Genomic DNA, 17,477 nt, shown 5'->3' on the forward strand with positions numbered 1-17,477 from the left:
GGACATGAGCCTTTGGAAGGTAATTAGGGTTAGATGAGGTTAGGAGGGTGGGGCCCTCATGATGGTATAGTGATCTTATGAAAAGAGCAAGAGAGAGAGAGAGAACTCCTCCCCCGTGACCATGTGTAAGCACAGAGGAAAGGTCATGGAAGGACGTGTCAAAAAGGCAGCCTTCTGCAAGCCAGGAAGAGACCCTCCCCGGGAACTAAATTGATCTTAGACTTTCCAGTCTACAGAACTGTGCAAAATAAGTGTCTGTTTTTAAGCCACCTATTTATGGTATTTTGTATGTCAGTCTGAAAAGACTAAGACATGTTGGTGAATAGCTTCTGCACCCCAAACACCCAGGAGCCTCCCCTGGGGCCCCACAGACTCCCTGCCATCCAGCGCTAAGGGTTGAGGCCTGGCCCTGCAGGGGGCCACTATTCAAGCTCTGCTCCACCCCTGCAGACAACAGCCACTCAGGTGAGTGGGTTGTGCCGCAGCAGTTGTTAAATATTCTGAGCGCCACTTGTGGTGGGTTTAAAAACAGTCCCCAGATTCATTGAAACTCTTCTCATTGACAGATGGGGTCTGTGTCCCCTTTCCTTGAAGCTGGGGTGGCTTGTGATGTCTTCAGCTGATAGGGCACCAGGGAAGTGATGCCATGTGACTCCTGACACTAACTCACAGAAGGCAATGTGGTGTCCTCCTTGTCCACTGGGAGACTGTGGAGCCCCACCCCTTGCTACCCTGAGGCCACCTTGCTGGAGAAGCTACATGTAGGATCTCAGGGGACTACAGTTGAGCGTGGCCTTTCAACCATCTCACCAGGGGCCCAACGTGTGAGTGAAGAGGCATCCAGATGATTGCAACCCTCTGCCTTAGAGTCACCCCAAACTTCAGGTCTTCCCAACTGAGACTGAGTCCCCTTACTTGTTGGGGCAGAGACAAGCACCTTGCTGTGCCCACCAGAATTCCTGACCCACAGAATCTGTGAACATTATACATGAGGATTTTACACCACTGGCTCTGGGGTGGTGTGAAAGGCGGCAGTTGTAACTGGGAGCCCACCCTGTATAGAAAGGTGAGGAAACAGGCTGAGAGAGTAAGTGACTCAGTCACTGATACAGTTTGGATATGCCCTCCAAATTTCATCTTGAAATGTGATCCCCAGTGTTGGAGGTGGGGCCTGGTGGGAGGTGTTTAGGTCAGGGGGCGGATCCCTCATGGCCTGCTGCTGTCCTCACCAGCTTGAGCTCTGACAGGATCTGGTTGTTTAAAAGTGTGTGGCACCTCCCCCCACCTCTCTTGCTCCCACTCTCACTACGTGATGTTGGCTCCCCCTTCACCTTCCGTCATGACTGTAAGGTCCCTTCAGAGGCCTCCTCAGAAGCTGAGCAGATGCTGGCACCATGCTTCCTATATGGCCTGTAGGACCGTGAGTCAGTAAATTACCCAGACTCAGGTATTACTTTATGGCAACACAAGAATAACCTAACACAGTCAAAGTCATGGAGCTGGCACAGGGCAGAGCCAGAATCTGCCTCCCATCTGAGTGAATTCAGAGCCCACGCTGTTCCCATCTCCCTGATCAGGCTGGTTCCTGGGCACACGCTTATGCCTCAGGGCCACTTGAGGGGAAGTTCAGAAACTGGAGCATGTTCAGGGGTGATGGCCCCAAACCAGGCTCCAGGAGGGACCACTGAAGGGACTGGGGACACCGGGCTTTGACAGAAGTCATCGCAGAATTTGTGGGGCTTCTTCAGATATCCAAAATGTTGTTACTAGGAATGAATAAGTGTTGTGGCCCCAGATGGCAGAGGTGTGGGCTTGATGCGGCTGATTTTGGTTCAGGTGAAGCAAGAACTTTGCCGGTCACATACACTGGAAAAAGACTGGGCTGTCAAAGGATGCAGTGAGTCCCCATCTTTGGAGGCAGCCAAGTGCACCCGGAGTACTTAACTGCACCCTGAGTACCCCCAGTATACCCTGAGTACCCAAGTGCACCCCAAGCACACCAAGGACCACCCCCGGGTGGATGCCAAGGGGATAGTCAGGCTGCAGGTTGGAACAGGACCAGCTGACTTTAAATCCCTCTCTAACCCTGAGATACGGGGATGTAGCCTACACATCAAGAGGTGAATAGGATCTACCCTCATTTGCAAGGGTTGTCCCCAGGGCAGTGGTGGGTGCAGCCCATCCAATGTTCCCACTGGGAGATGCCCACGGGGTGCTCAGGCTTTGTAGCTCCCCAAAGCTCTGTTTCTGACAGATTAAATTGGTCCTACTCTGGTGCCTGCTAAACATCCAAAGACACTTTGAGTTGAATACAAATCTTTATTATTTTGAAAACCACAGCAAAGGCACTTCAGAATCTCCAGCTACCCAGTCTCAGTTGCTGTTCGGTGGGGACAAGAGTGGTGCTGAGGGCATGGTCACGCCCTTCTGTGCTGCATGCAGAGGAGTGCGAGGCCAGGGCACTGACCTGGTCAGCCACCAGGGGAGCCCACGTCACTTAGAACACAGTGTCCTTAGGTCAGGAATTTGTAGTTTGTTTTGTTATTAAGATGGTAAGAGAATTTTTCATCCATTTAGAGCCTAACATTTTTAGATGAATGTTAATGGCTTCTTGGTTGTGATGGATATGTGTTCATTTCTCAGCTGCTGAAGGATGTGTGTTCTAAAACAAAAGGGCTCCCAGCCAGCTCTCCAGCTGCCTGATAGAGAAGCGTATCAGTAACACACTTGTTAAAAAACCATATTCCCTGGCCCCTCTTGTGGAGACCCTGTTTCAGTAGATGGGAATGGGGCCAAGGTCTGTATAACCTGAGCCCAGGAGACTCTGTGACCAGCTTGGGAAGCTCCTGCAGGGAGGATGGAATGACCCACAAGCCCCCAGGCCCTTCATGCCGAGGCATCTGTCTGGCTAGAGAAACGCTAAGGTTGGCGTTGTGCTCACACTGGGAAATGACCTGGAAGTTGGGAAGAGGAGTCCAGGCCGATTCCACCCTCTGGGTTAGAAACCCAGCTGGAAAGCACTGGAAATAGGGAAATAGAAGACTAAAAGACTGGGACACTCCCCTGCCGCCACACCCAACCTGCATCCATGGCTGAGGTTGAGTGAGGTGGCCTGGAGACTCTAACTTCATGGCCTTTGCTCTTGTTCTTCTGTGCCTCAGGGGTCGCTGCCCACCAGGCTCAGCAGGGCGTTCTTGTAGTCACCACTGGTGTCTTCCTGTGGGCAGGAGATGCATGAGCATGAGAAGGGGCTTGTTTGTGCCTGGCTTGGCAATGGCGGTGTGTTGTTATGACTAATAGCTGTGCCCCTGGCCTGCACCTGGCCCTGCCCTCCAGGGTTCCTAGCCGCAGGGGTTGTGCCATCACCCCTCTTTCCTTGTTTTTAATTTCATGCCATTCCTTTGCATGTCCTTTTGATTCTCTTAGCAATTACATGCAAGAGTGATGTGGAAAATGAATCAGAGACAGTTCAACTTCTAAACAAGGAAGATGTCAGCTGTCCCAGGGTTCTTCTATTCGGGAGCCAGGGGTGCCCAGCCATTCATTTACACAACACAATGCATCATTATTCAACACCTGCTGTGGCAGTTTGGGAACCAAGGCTGAGAGTGAGGCACCAGCACACACCTGGGGGCAGGGCCGGGGGTGGAAGGAGCCTGGACTATCACGCCCTGATGGTGTGGCTGAGGCAAGCCCCTTCACCTCTGTGGGACTCATCTGTGAAATGAGATTGATGCTGCGCTGCTGTGCATCCTGCTGAGACGTGGTGAGGGCAGAGCAGGAGAAAGGCAAGCTGGTCTACCCTGCAGCTGACTCACATCGGGTCCACAGTGTTTGTCTCCTGATGAGACTGACCTTGTGGTCTGATGGCTGAGGAGCCCTGTTTCTTAGATACTGGTAGGTCCTGATGGGACTGGCTAGTCCAGGGTCTGCACACAGAGCTGGGAAATGGGCCAGGTCAGATCATCCAGATTCTTCTTCATGCAGTTGAGGACAATGGGGCCAAGAGAGGGGAGTGGATTCATTCACAGCAGCATGGTGAGTAAGGGGTAGGCTGGGGCTAGACTTTCCACACTCTGAAGCAGTTTAGGTCTCATGGTTATTGTCTGTTTTTCACCGCTTAGTAAAATTTGCCTGTTTTGAACCTGAAATCTTGTCACAGGTTTCAAACTACAATTAATTTTTTTTTTTAACTTTTTTCTTTCTAGACACAGTCTCACTCTGTCACCCAGGCTGGAGTGCAGTGATGCAGGTCTAGCTCACTGCAGCCTTGAACTCCTGGGCTCAAGCAATCCTCCCGCCTTGGCCTACCAAAGCACTGGGATTACAGATGTGGGCCACCACGCCTGGTGATTTTTATTATTTTGAAGACAATTTTTGTAATAGTTTTTAGAAAGAGAAGCATTAATTTTGTTTACTTTTTCAAATACATGAGTTGTACTTGGAGTGTTTATATGTTTGCCTCTTAATTTCGATGCAAGAGTTTTTAACTCATATTAGTATTGAAAACCATTTTTGCTTTAATGACATCTGTGGTCTACACTAAAAAGAAAATGTTCCGCCAAGGTATTCGTGATTCTAACTGAATTTTCTTAAGGTACAACATCAGATAAAATTTGAAGAGGGTGGCTTCATCTATCTCTAGAAATCTCTCTGATGCCATAAGTTACCATGTGTGGTTAAAAGGGTTAATGACAATCAGCTCAGACCGTCTGCAGGTGACAGCAGCAGTCCAGGCTGGTGTGTGCCTTGCCCTCCTGTCTCCCAACAAGATTGGCTGGGGAGCCTGAAGTGAAACCAAGAATAATTCCAACCGTCCCTTCCCCCTGCCCACCTGCTGCCCCATCTTGAAACATCTGGAAACAGAAATGTCTTTTCCATCTATTGTCAGCTATGTGTTTCTTGAAAAGTGCACTTAACAACGACATTTGTGGAAGAGCTAGAGACTTGACTTAGTAGCCAAAGAGGACTTGGGGATATATTTGTCCTAATGTGACTTCTGCTAATGAAATCATCAAGACCTCAATTTGCAGACACCCCCAGATGAGCTGTTCTCCCGATTATCGCAGTGTGATAATCACTCTGTGTTTTGAAGGCTCCAGAACTCTTGCTAATTGGAATCTGGTTAGACAAGTCTACTGACGCTCATCTGACTTAGAAGTTGGCTGCCAGGACTACTTAAATCTGGATTTGAGCAGTGGGCCCAATTCCTACTGGACTAGTGCATCTCATTGACTATTCAGAGGTGGCTTCTTCTGCAAGGATTTGGTGTCTTTTCCACAGAGCAACCATAACTCAAATGTGAAACCAACTTTCTGAGTGGGACACAAGGGAGCCTCTGTGCCCTGGTCTCTGCATCTCCCCTCTGCCCCCAACTCCCCTTGGGATCCAGCCACACTGACCTCTGCTATTCCCTGCACACACCACATGGTCAGGAGTGCAAGCGCGTGGTGCCCACTGGGAAGGGAGGGGCTCACGTGGCGTTGGCCACAGCCTCCAGGTCTCCCCGAATGTCTATTCAGGCTGGCCTCAACATTGGGAATGGCTGCTTACCATGATCATGCTGCTGAGGGTCTTGCCGTACATCTTCTTGAAGTGACACTTGATAAGATTTAAGTCAATCTCACTCCTTGAAACGATGTTTCTTATCAGGGTCCCATCGCGTGTCCCTGCTCCCTGGGCAAGACAGCGGCCATCAAAATCCTGCCTCACCTTTCCTGTCCATCTCTGAGTGATGGATGGATCTGTGTGGTTGGGTTCTGGGGCTTTTGGAGGGAGGGAAGGAGCCTGTGCTTCAGTCAAGGAAGCATTAGGAGGGATGCTTTGGTGGCTTAGGGTGTCCACTCCCTCAATCCCTTCTCACCCACTGCCCAGAACTCTTCCTTTATGATGCCAAGTGCTCCAAACTGCATTATGTTTGGTTTGCCATATCATATTCTAGACACGAAATACTCACTGCTCCAGGAACAAGACTTCCTACTAGAGCAACAGCAGCAGTCAGCTCAGCCAGGAATTTCACAGGCAGGGCCTTCCTGCTCACCTTCATCCCTGACCAGTCTCGTGTCAGCTGGGGCCACATGGCCAAGGGAATCGCATGCCCTCTCTCATTTCCTGGGTAGAAGTGGCCAGAGGGCTTGGGTTTTGGGTGTGGAACTAACTTCAGGGGATATCAGCAACCATCAATCAGAGAAAACAGGCATTGGTTTTAGTTTCAGGGAATTATTCACCTCCGGAGAGGCAGCGTCCCTTTCCCAGACTCAATTTCACCTCTGAGAACTAAAACCTTTCTGATCCACAACAGGTTGGGGTAAGAGAACTCCGCAGTGTGGAGGATGGTGGTGGCTTTGAGCTCCTTGACTTTGCACTTGGTGCTATGTAGGGTGACTGTCAGGAAGCAGAAGACAGAACAATTACCTTCATGGCATAGTAGAGTCTCTCTGCAAAGTAGCTGTGGAGGTTTCGGGTGCATTTCACTGGCAAACAAGAAAGCTATGTTAATGTCTGGAGCTGGTAGGTGGCACTGCCTACAACTTTATGTCTTGCCTTGGGTCTTAAGAGTCAGTGTTGTGCAAGGCTGGGCATATTTCTTTGTGCCCTGCCTTTCCCAAAGTGAGAGGCTTTGTGTCAGGTGGTGTGGGACAGGGAAGGAAGCCCGGGGCACTGGGCACAGCTCCAAAGGCCCAAGCAGGCAGGCAAAGTGTAAGATGTGAAATGCACCAGACTGTGGGGCTCATCTGAAGACACCAGCTCAAGCCCATCCGAGGGCAGCTCAGACTCAGGACAGGCCCTGGGCTCTCAACCCAGAGGCACCTCCACCGAAAATCCAGTCACTCAGCTCCACAGAGGCACTGTGGTATGGTGGCTGCTGGCCTCAGAGTGCCCTCTCTCTGTCACTTATCAGCAGGAACGCTGCATTTTGAATTCCCATGTGACAAGTGGAGTTTGGCCCCAGAGGACTAAGGCACCTGGGGGCGTCTGGTCCAGAGAGTGGGCCCATGCTTGCTCCCATGGGTGCTGCTCAGAGACTTGGCATCTGAGTGGGGAAGGTTGGCATTTTCACCCATGGCTGTAGAAGGAGCGTGGGCTTTGAGTGAGGTAGGCATGTATTCACTTCCTGTCTTGATGGTGCAGTATGGTTTCATTACTTGACCTCCCTGACTCATCTGGGAAGTGAGACTGATGCAAGGCTTCAAGGGTAAGTAAATAGGAAGGCCCAGCATGACAGGGCACTGCATGGCTTCACTGTTCCCTGCTAGCAGACTTCATTCATGGCGGGTTCAGGCCAGATCCAGGGTGGACTTTGGAAGCTGAGATTGGAGCAGGGGTGTGATTAGATGTCCTGACATAGACTGGATTGTGTCACAGCATCCAAGGCCAGCTGAGGTGTCTCAGATGGCCCTGTCCACCCAGAGAGGCAAGGACACAGCAAGGAGCCTGCTGGCTGCTGGAGTCTGCACGGAGGCAGCCTGGTGTGGAGCTGAGAGTTGCAGACCAGGAGTCCGGACCTGGGCTCTATGTGTAAGTGGGAGAAGAGATGTCCCTGTGCCCTGGGCCTCAGCTCTCTGCTCTGCAGGGACTCTTTCCATTGTGATCTTAGCCCTGGACCCCATGAGAGCTCTGGAGTAGGTCCTCCTGAGTAGCCCTGACTTCCTGCTGTGGGGAAGATCCCCAGTGTTTCTCAGCACCAGACCATCCGTCACTCACTTTGGACTCAAGTCACACATCACTGTTTCTTCAACTGGCAGTGAAGGCAGGGACCAGGCCCCTGGCTCATGTCCAGAAAGGTGACTTTGTGCTGGCCAGGGCTTCATAACCAGAGCCAGAGCGCTCCCTGCATGGCTGCCATGAGTATACAAAGGGTTGGGGCTGGCATAATCACTGGCATATGTATTCGTGTGTGCACACACACACTGTCTCTCTCACACACACTCACATCACACTGTCTCACACACACTCACATCCCACCCACACAGTCATGCACACACACCCTCAGGCACACTCTCATGCAAACACATTCTCACGCACACACACTCTCATGCACACTCATGCACACACTCACGCAGACACACTCTCTTGCACTTACACCCACACAGCACTGGGCACCACGTGGGCATCACAGAGATCAATCCTTGGCAGCACACACTGGGACTCTAGAGGTGGAGCAGTCCCTGGGTGAAGGGGACAGGCAGAATGTGCATTGAGGGGACATCCCGTGAAGGTGACATGGATTATTTCTCTTGCGGTCACAATCTCTAGGCCCTTTGTTCTTTTGATGCTGCCCCACAGTGAGCCCTGTGGCCTGAAAAATGTGCATGTCTGAGCTCTTACCCACAGTGAGCATGGCCTCTTCCAGCGAGCTGTGGGTCTCACTCTTGATGCTGTCCTCAATGCTCTTGTTGGCAATTTTCTCATACTCTTCAAACACTGTGGAGAAGGCTCTGCTCAGGGGATGGTCAGACCTCCTTGTGATGCCCCTCAGGGTCTCGGATCAGAGACTGCACATCAATGTGCTGCCCTGACCTCCCACTTGGTGGCCAGGGAAAGAGTCCTGGCCTCCCTGGCTCTCTCCCTAACTCTAGGCTTGGCAAGGCAGAAGCATGAGGGAGAGACTCATGACCAGGATACGCCCTGTGACCCCGGCCCCAGCCCCCTCCCTCCCTGGTACCTCTCAGCAGGTGAGTGGCACTGCGCGTGCACAGGATGGTGATGAATTTCATCTCATCAGTCCCACGGATCTTCTCGCCTGCCGCATACAGATCCTAGCATTGGAACACCCACAATAAGCCGGTGAGGGAGACCAGGGAGGTGAGGGACTGAGCCCCAGAGTCCCAGAGTTTTGCAGCCATGGCTGGGCCCTGTCTATTCTACCAGGCCAGCATGCTTCTCTGCTTGGTCATTTCTGACAGGGAGCTCCCCTTTCTCTAGCAGCTCTGGCTTAGAATCTTTTCTCCATCCTGGGCTACAATCTGCTCTAGGAACTGCCCAGTTCCCAGGCTTCCCTCTGCCAGCAGGCAGACCTACAAAACCCGGACACATTGTGTCCAGCACTGGGGCTCAGCATCAAGTCACTCTCCTTCCTCCCGAGTCTCCCAACACCCTCACTCTCCTCCCCAGACACCAGAGGGTAAAGGCCTATAGGGAGCTGAGCTGGGTGGGTCCCAGCTTAGTGTCAGAGAAAGCCCCCACGGGCAGAGGAGCTGGAGTCCAGATGGCAGGGGGTGGGGCCACATGGCCAGCTGGGCGCAGCCTCACCTGTGCATCTTGGAGGGCCAGTCCCGGGTCCACAAAGCTGCTCACATCATCCCTGCTGCCCTAGTAACAGAGGAGGTGGATCTGTAAGGCAGGCCAGCTGACGAGAGCATTAAGGGCAGAGGCAGGATCCTGGGCTTGGAGGGTAGGCATGGCTCTGCTGCTTTTTGGCTGTGGAAACTTCAGCAAGCCAGTTATTCTCTTCAGCCCTCGGTTTCCTCATTTGTACAATGGGGGTGGTAAGGACTGTCTCATAAGGCTTGGGGGATTCAGTGAGCTAAGGTAAGCAAAGTGCCTGGCATGAGGCCTGCACGAAGGCCCTGCTCTCCTCGCCCTTCCAGGATGCTCTCACATGGCTGAGTAAGGACAGGTATGGGGGCTCTGCAGTCAGGACCCTCTAACCATGCTGAGACACACCCAATGAGCCCTGGCTGCTGGGCTGTCCCATGCCCCTGCCTTGATTCTTGTGGCTCTATTCAAGGGCTACTCCCTGGGGTGGAGCTCTTGGGACCCCCAAACCACGGCACTCCCAAGAGCCTAGGCTGTGATACCTGCAGGAGGCACACCAGGATCCTCTCCAGGTAGCCACTTGTGTCTGCTTGGATGTCCTCCTCCAGGCTGGACCCGTAGTCTGCAGGGAAACAGGACCATGAGGTACAAGCAGAGGTCCACAGCCTACCCAGGGCCTGATTTCTTCCTTCCAGCCCTGTTCCCCATACTTCTCCTGATTAAAGCCTTCTAGGAAAGAAAGTCCTTGGCACAGGGCATGGATGCAATGCTCGGGTGTCCAAGTGGCTGCCACCTGGGTGGTGGTTCACAACTAGAAGCGACATGCATACACAACCAAGCGCAAAGCACAAGATGGACTAGATCAGAGAGCCAGGCCAGGGGCTGCCAACCAAGCTCCATTTCATCTCATGGCTTGGCAAAGCCAAAGCCTCCAGCAAAACTCCCCACTGGCTACACAATGTGGAGGACTGACTGGCCTGTGCTAGCCTGGGGTCCACACCCCCCACTAACACGGTCCTCAGGGCAGAGATTTTAGTTGGTCACGTGCCTCTCTCCCCTGTAAGAGGAGCTGGTGAGCTTACAGATCAAGTCTAAGTCATGTTCAATGTCACCATCAGGCACAGATCTTGGCACACGGTTGGTGCTCAGCACCTGTGGGTAAAAAAGTCCCCAAAGGGTCCTTTCTAGTATGGTCCAGGTTACTTCTTGATCCTTGTTCCCTGCCAGGCTGCCAAAGCTTGTGGCCACTCCCAAGTCCCTCCATCTGTGCCACCCCTTACCTTCCTCATACGCCTTCATTATCTCCTGCAGCTGGTTCTTGGTCCGAGAGGCCAGGATCTCAATGATGACGCCCTCCTTGGTTCCTAAGCCCTGTGGACAGAAACCTCTGCCTGCTGGAGTGCTCTGCCATGACCTTCTGCTCTGTCCACATCTTCTTTTCTCAAGATACCTAAGCCTCAGGGAGGACCTCACTGCCCTGTCCCACTTGGAGTGGGAGGATGTGATGAGAAAATCACATGCTTGTCTTCAGTGATGGACACTGAGGGGAAGTGGTATGATGGGGAAGCCCTGTCTCAGCTCTCCCTCCTTAGGTGGGTGGTGTCAGACAGGCTGCTCCATGTCCCGCAGCCTAAGCATCCCGATCCATAAACAAGAATAAGCCTCCCCTGCCCCAAAGGTAGATTAGGGGACACGGGTGTAAAATGCCTGGCAGTGCCCACGCAGCAAGTGTCTTTTCAAACAAAATAACTATAGTTACTGGGTCCCCATCCCTATTAATCTGCAAAAGCAAAGAGTAGTGAGAGGTAAAGGGAAACCCAGGGGGCTATGCCTGGGACTGTAGAGGTGGGTTTCCAATACCACTGTACACCTGAGCTTGTGAGGTTCTGAGAAGTACCGATTTTGGCTTCATCATGGCCACTCAACATGTCAGTCAGGAACCAGTGACTCCAGGTGTTGGGTGCAGTCTGAGCAGCTGACTGCCTGCTCACTGGGCCCAGCTGTGGCCCATGTGGCCATTCCAAGCAGTGGCTCAAGGGGAGCTCTGGGCTGCCAGTGCCTGGTCCCCATATTGCCCCTACCCAGTCATGTGAGCACCCCTGCCACTTCCCTGCCCTGTTAGCCTGGTTACCTTCATGGCATCATGCAGCTCCTTGGCTTCGTATCTGTATGGCAGGTACATAAGGGCCACAATGAGCCTCTCGAACTTGCCACTCAGCTCCGACTTCAAGGTCTCAGTGAGATCCTAATGCAGGAACGGGGAAAGGTGATATTTGTCATAAGCCAGGCCCACCTGAGTGCAGGCAGCGGCATGGTGGCTGGGCCCGGGGGCTTGGGCTGGATTCCGCGTGGGCCCTGCCATGTGCTGGCTGGGTTTCTTGGGCCAGCTCCTCAGCTTCTCTGAGCATCAGTATCTTTACCAGTTACATGGAGATAAACATGCTCCTGCTTCATCCCATTGCTTTGGGTGTTGATAGAGAGATGTGTGTGACTCAACTCAGCATTCAGTGCAGTGCTGGGCACATCATAAGCTCTCAGTAAAATGAAATTGGCATTGCTAGCTAGACTGCAAGCTCTGAGTGTGGCATCGCCATAAAATACGTGTGCCTTCTTCGAAGGGCACATGTTGCTACAAGGAGCCACCAGGCTACATCAGCTGATCTGCAGAGCAGCAGAGAGATCAACGGCTTTGTCAGACCTGGATTTTAATCCTCACCTTGTTGATTACAGGCTCTGGGACCTTGGGCAACTTACAACCTCTCTGAGCACCAGTTTCTCCAAAAGTTTGAATGCAAAGAATAATGTATAGCTGTGAGGACTAAGAGAGGGAAACTGTAAAAATGCACACTGGGTTCTCCAAGAGAATATTTGAGCTGATCTTCCCTTGTTAAATCTCCAAACTAATGATTTGAGTCACTAGAGGCTTCAGGCAACCATGGCTATGCACATATTTAATCCTGTGTTTACTGTGTACCCCCAAATGTCAGGCTTTGCCCTAGGGGTGGAGGGCAGGTGGGAGGAGAAACAAAGGGTCTGGCATACTTGTTCCAGGCTCTTAGAATTCCCAGGTGGCAGAAGGGACGAGGTGTGGGTGCAAGCAGCTCGACTGAGGAAAATGTGCCCACACCCCAGAACAGAGCGAAGCCAGGCCTGCATGCCCGGGGCATGGGAAAGAGAAGGTGGTCTGGGCTCAGGGGGCAGGGCGAGATAGCCTGGGGGCAGGGAGACAGACCTCCAGTGGGGCCTGTGGGGTGCATGAGAAGGAATGCTGTGAGAGAGGAGTCAGGAAAGGAAGCAGGGAAGGCCAGCCCCTGGCCCGGGCACTGACACCTAAAAGTAGGTCTGCCAGATGAAACACAGGGCGGCCAGTTACATTTGAATTTCGATAAAGAACAATTATTTTCATGCACACAGGTTCCATGTGCCCATGCTGCCAGTGGGCTGGCTCTAGGGGAAAGTCGTCCAGAATGGAGCTGCCTCCCAGGCTGTACCCCCAACCCCAAGGCTCACCTATCCCCACCCCCACCAGCCTTCCCCTTGCCTTGCCAAACTGAGCCTTGAAGGACTTGGCGATCTGCTGCCGCTGTGCGTTGCTTCTCTTGGTGAGCACATCGATGATAGCCTGCTCGTTGGTCCCTGCAGGGATACAGCGCGAGTGACCCTCTACCCCAGGGTGACCCACTGGTGAGGGTGGAGGAGGGGAAGGTGAAGGCAGCTGCTTGGTTGCTGAGCAGCTGGGAGCCGACACCTGGATAGTTCCAAAACCCCGGACCATTCTCGTGGTGTAAACAAGGCCCTTAGGAAATCTGCCTCCCCATTTCCCACCCCACACCCCCACAATGCTGGGGTGTGCCCAGGGCCAGCCTCACAAGATGGAATCTGAGGTCTGGGTGGCTCTGGACATCAGCCCGGGCCTTTGGAGCTTGGCCGAGTGAGATCTCCGGCTCTGCCCTCCTTTGTGTTGGTCGCAGTAGGGGAAGGTCAAGACTGAGAGTCCAACCCCTGGATCTGAGGCCTGGCCCAGCAACTGCGTGGCATTGGGCAGCCAGCCTCATTTCCCTGGGCCTCCGTTTTCTCATTTGGGAAGTGGAGATAACTTTCTGCTTCACAGAAAGCAGAGGGCATGAGAACATTTTCTGGGCTTGTCAGGAGCAGCAGTTCTCGTTAATGCCCCTGATCCTCAGGCAGAGCCGGCTAAGGGGTCGGTCCCAGCTGGGGTGAGGTCAGGGTGCATGCTCTGCTCTCAGGTCAGGAGGGCTTTCTGGGCAAGCTGTTTAAATCTGGCCTCAGGTCAGCCCTCGCCCACTCATGGTAGTGCTGAGGGCGGCACCGGGCAAGTGCTGGAGAACGGAAGGGAGCCGGCTCCGTGGCCATCGACATGCGGCAAGGGGGCCTTCAGTCAGCCCCACAAACTCCCCACACCTCTGTTCCTGGCGTTGTTTGGCACCATCCCCTTCATACTTCATGTGACACACGAGGCCAAGAATTATTGGGGCCACTTTACAAGTGAGAAAGCTGAGACTGATGGGAAGTAACTCACAGGGACACACAGCTGACCGCCCCACCCCTATTACCCAGGGAAGAGCAGCACCCTCCTGTCCAGCCTTGCAGGGTGGGTGCTGACCTCACTGCAGAAACAGAAGGCTGTGTGATTCTCTGGGTAGTGGAGTCAGTCTCAGAGTATCACGGGACACCCCAGCTCCCCAGATGTCCCCTGGCACCTGCTTGCCAGGGCTGGGAGCAGAGAGGTCTTGAGCAGAGGTGGCAAGGCTGCCAACACCCACTCACCGATCCCCTTCATGGCTTTGTAGAGGGTCTCTGCATCAGGGTCTGGGTTGAAGTGGGAGCTGCTCTTCACTGTGACACCCTCCTGTTCAATCTGCAAGAGAACCAGGCCCGCTCAAAGCAGGCAGGGACAGGGAGGGCAGAGCAGGCTCCCAGCCCATCTTGTAGCCTGCCCCGACAGAGTAAGCCCCTCCCCTGGGCACAGAGATCTGCTCAGCCCTTGCAGGCCAGTACTCAGCCCTTCAGCCCCTTGGCCAACAGGGTGGGGTAGCCAGAGCCAGAGGTTGTGGGGAGAAGCCACGAAACCTTTCCAGTCCCTGCCTGTGCCATCTGAGGGCAGACAGCAGCCCCAGCCACACCCAGCTCCTTCCAGCATCACCCACCAGCAGCAGGAAGGGACAAACGCACCGAAAGTTAGGGGAGAAAGAACACTTAAGCAAAGGCTTCCTGGAGCTGCATGTGCCGCCTTCAGAGCGTGCAGATGAGGCTGGAAGGCTGGGCATGGTTCTGCCTTTCTGAGGAACGGTTTGAGCTCAGTCTGTCCTCTTCCTGGGGAGTTAGGACTTACAGGAACTTAGAGGGCAGGGTCTCAGCTGAGCATCCTGGTAGTTCAGGGTGTTGGCAAGTCCACAGGCCCATGGGGCTCAGAGCGTCAGGTTTAGAAAAACCTGCAGGGGCCGGGCGCGGTGGCTCAAGCCTGTAATCCCAGCACTTTGGGAGGCCGAGACGGGCGGATCACGAGGTCAGGAGATCGAGACCATCCTGGCTAACATGGTGAAACCCCGTCTCTACTAAAAAATACAAAAAACTAGCCGGGCGCGGTAGCGGGCGCCTGTAGTCCCAGCTACTCGGGAGGCTGAGGCAGGAGAATGGCGCAAACCAGGGAGGCGGAGCTTGCAGTGAGCTGAGATCCGGCCACTGCACTCCGGTCTGGGGGACGGAGCGAGACTCCGCCTCAAAAAAAAAAGAAAAACCTGCAGGATGCTCTGCAGATTGTGAAATAAACCAGATAACCAGGTGCCTGAGCCCTTGACTTCCAAGCCTCCAGTTCAGGGCTTGCCTGAGGGCTCTTTAAACTGCAGAATTTCTCAGATGATTAAGACAGACGACTCCTCATAAGCATGTTTTGGGTGGAGGAATGGTAGAGAATGGAGGGATATTGGAGATAGGTATTGAATTAGAGGGAGACTCAGAGATACTCCAGGATGAAAAAGAGTTTAGTCCCATCCAGTCTTGTCTTCCATTCACCTGTTCACTTATTCCTTCCATCACCTCCATCATTTGCCCTTCTACTTTCCCACCTACCCACTTATCCATTTGACTACCACATCCATCCATCCACCCATCCAGGCCCTGGGTTAGATTCTGAAAATACAGAGATTCCCATGGATGGTATATCTGTAAGTATCTTTCCTTTGAGTAAGAGGTAAGGCATCTTTCTGAACCCTTTGCTTTAATTTCAAATGTCTGGTGACAGATCTTCCTGAGTCATTTCTTAGCACCATGTTGCACAGCAGAAATTGCTAGAAATAATTCCTATGGAAATTCCATCCAGAGACAGCCAATGTGGTCCAAGATATTGCTCATCAGTGTACACACACACGATATCCCTTGCTTGTGGAGTAACACTCTGCTATTACTCCTCTTAGCACTTTGGGCCCCTTGTGTGTGCCAGACCTGGGCCAGGTGCTTTAGATGCAATGCTTATGTCACGGCTTCCTCAACAGTTGTGCTAGGTAAGTACTGATCCCTCATTTTACAGAAAGGGAGCTGGACTCCCTTACACAGACAGTAAGCAGTGCTGCTGGGACTCCCCAGCCTGACTCAGAAGCTGAGCTCTATCTACCTCCCCTGCCCTACTGATGATTCAACCTTTCCCAGGCAATGAGTGTTCCTGGAACGTTCCACTGAAGGAAGCTTCACCCACAGGAATGCAGGTCGTCTGGGAAGATGCGGGGCATCTCAGCTCTCAGTGCCTGCCGGCTCCCCTCTGTCCCAGCTCTCTCGGGTGCTGTGGTGCACCAGCTAGTGGCCAGGTTGTGTGACTGCATCCCTCAAGAGCATGCAGTCCAGTAGGGGTGCAGTAGGGCTCAGGTGAAGCATTTGTAAGCAGCTCCCAGGCTGGTTCTTATTTTGCTGCATTAAGAAGCCTGTGTCTCACTTCCCACTCTAAGGTTTTAGAAAATAAGTGTTCTAGGAATTGGAGCCCTGGCTATCAGTGTGGAGTCCTGGAGCTCCAGAACCCCTGCTGAGAACGAAGGGTCAGCCTCAGGCTCCTGCAGGGTCTTGCCCAGGGCCATGCTAGTACAGACAGACACATTTGCACTGAAAAGGTGATTCAGACCAGCTTGTGACTACATCTATTAATATAACTTGTTCTGTGACAGGCACGGGGGAGCTGCCACACCTTGGCCTTCCCCTGCTATGTGGCTGCCCAGAGGCCTGGGAGATGGGTTTGTCTCTATGAGACACAGAGGAAAATACAACACCAAAAAGAGAGGTGCAAAGGGGCTCTGCCTGCAGACAGAGCTCTCTCCAGTGGTTCCCTCATCCCCTCCCATCCTGTTCCTGGTCCAGCTTGGTGCCCAGAGGACACTGGGTCCTCACTGGAAGCTCGGCTCTTGCAGGTGGGGTCTACCTGTGAACTTGCTGCCCCAAGCCAGCTCTCGCATGGGACATGGATGGCCAGGGTACAGTTTTGGCCCTGGAGTCAGGCTGTTCAGATTCTCACCCAGACTCTGACACTTACTAGTGAGTTCGGGCACCTGCCTAGCCTACTTGTGCCTCAGTTTCCTCATCTGTGGATAAGGATACTGGTATCTACTTCATAGACTTCTTTTTTAAAAAATTTTTTTGAGTCGGAGTTTCGCTCTTGTTGCCCAGGCTGGAATGCAATGGTGCTATCTCGGCTCACCGCAACCTCCGCCTCTCAAGTTCAAGCGATTCTCCTGCCTCAGCCTCCCTAGCAACTGGGATTACAGGCATGTGACCACCACACCCGGCTAATTTTGTATTTTTAGTAGAGACGAGTTTCTCCATATTGGTCAGGCTGGGCTCAAACTCCCGACCTCAGGTGATCCGCCCGCCCCGGCTTTCCAAAGTGCTGGGATTACAGGCATGAGCCACCACGCCCGGCCTTCATAGACTTCTTGTGAGGTTCAAGGGAGATACTAAATGTGAGGTGCTTAGAGGAGGGCCCGGCACACAGTAGGGACTCAGTGAGTGCCACAGTGATCCTGTCAGTTTGGCAGGTCCCTACATGGAGAGCCCTTTGTCCTGCTGCACTGGGTGCAAGGCCCAGTGTCAGACCACCTTGGCCAGCAACTGACTCTGGAAACCACCCAGCACTGGGCTCTCCCTGCCATGTCCACCTCCTCAAAGGCAGGCTCCCAGCACTGGGCTCTCCCTGCCATGTCCACCTCCTCAAAGGCAGG

The 17,477-nt window shown here is 53.1% G+C and overlaps 1 protein-coding gene across 1 annotated transcript in view; it reads right to left on the reverse strand.

Annotated features, from left to right (window-relative positions):
* Positions 1-2,299: 2,299 nt before the first annotated feature.
* LOC105517743 (annexin A8-like) overlaps positions 2,300-17,477 on the reverse strand; it is a 16,686-nt gene continuing 1,508 nt past the window's right edge. Inside the window, 12 exon segments of the mRNA XM_011950400.1 lie at positions 2,300-3,217; positions 5,554-5,676; positions 6,415-6,473; positions 8,329-8,424; positions 8,666-8,759; positions 9,253-9,312; positions 9,801-9,880; positions 10,539-10,629; positions 11,390-11,503; positions 12,800-12,923; positions 12,925-13,006; positions 14,047-14,137. Of these exon segments, the coding sequence (XP_011805790.1) occupies positions 3,158-3,217; positions 5,554-5,676; positions 6,415-6,473; positions 8,329-8,424; positions 8,666-8,759; positions 9,253-9,312; positions 9,801-9,880; positions 10,539-10,629; positions 11,390-11,503; positions 12,800-12,923; positions 12,925-13,006; positions 14,047-14,137 (1,074 nt within the window). The 3' untranslated portion in view covers positions 2,300-3,157.

This window comes from Colobus angolensis, unplaced genomic scaffold, assembly GCF_000951035.1.
Source record: "Colobus angolensis palliatus isolate OR3802 unplaced genomic scaffold, Cang.pa_1.0 Scaffold307, whole genome shotgun sequence".
In the NCBI taxonomy this organism is placed as follows: Eukaryota; Metazoa; Chordata; class Mammalia; order Primates; family Cercopithecidae; genus Colobus; species Colobus angolensis.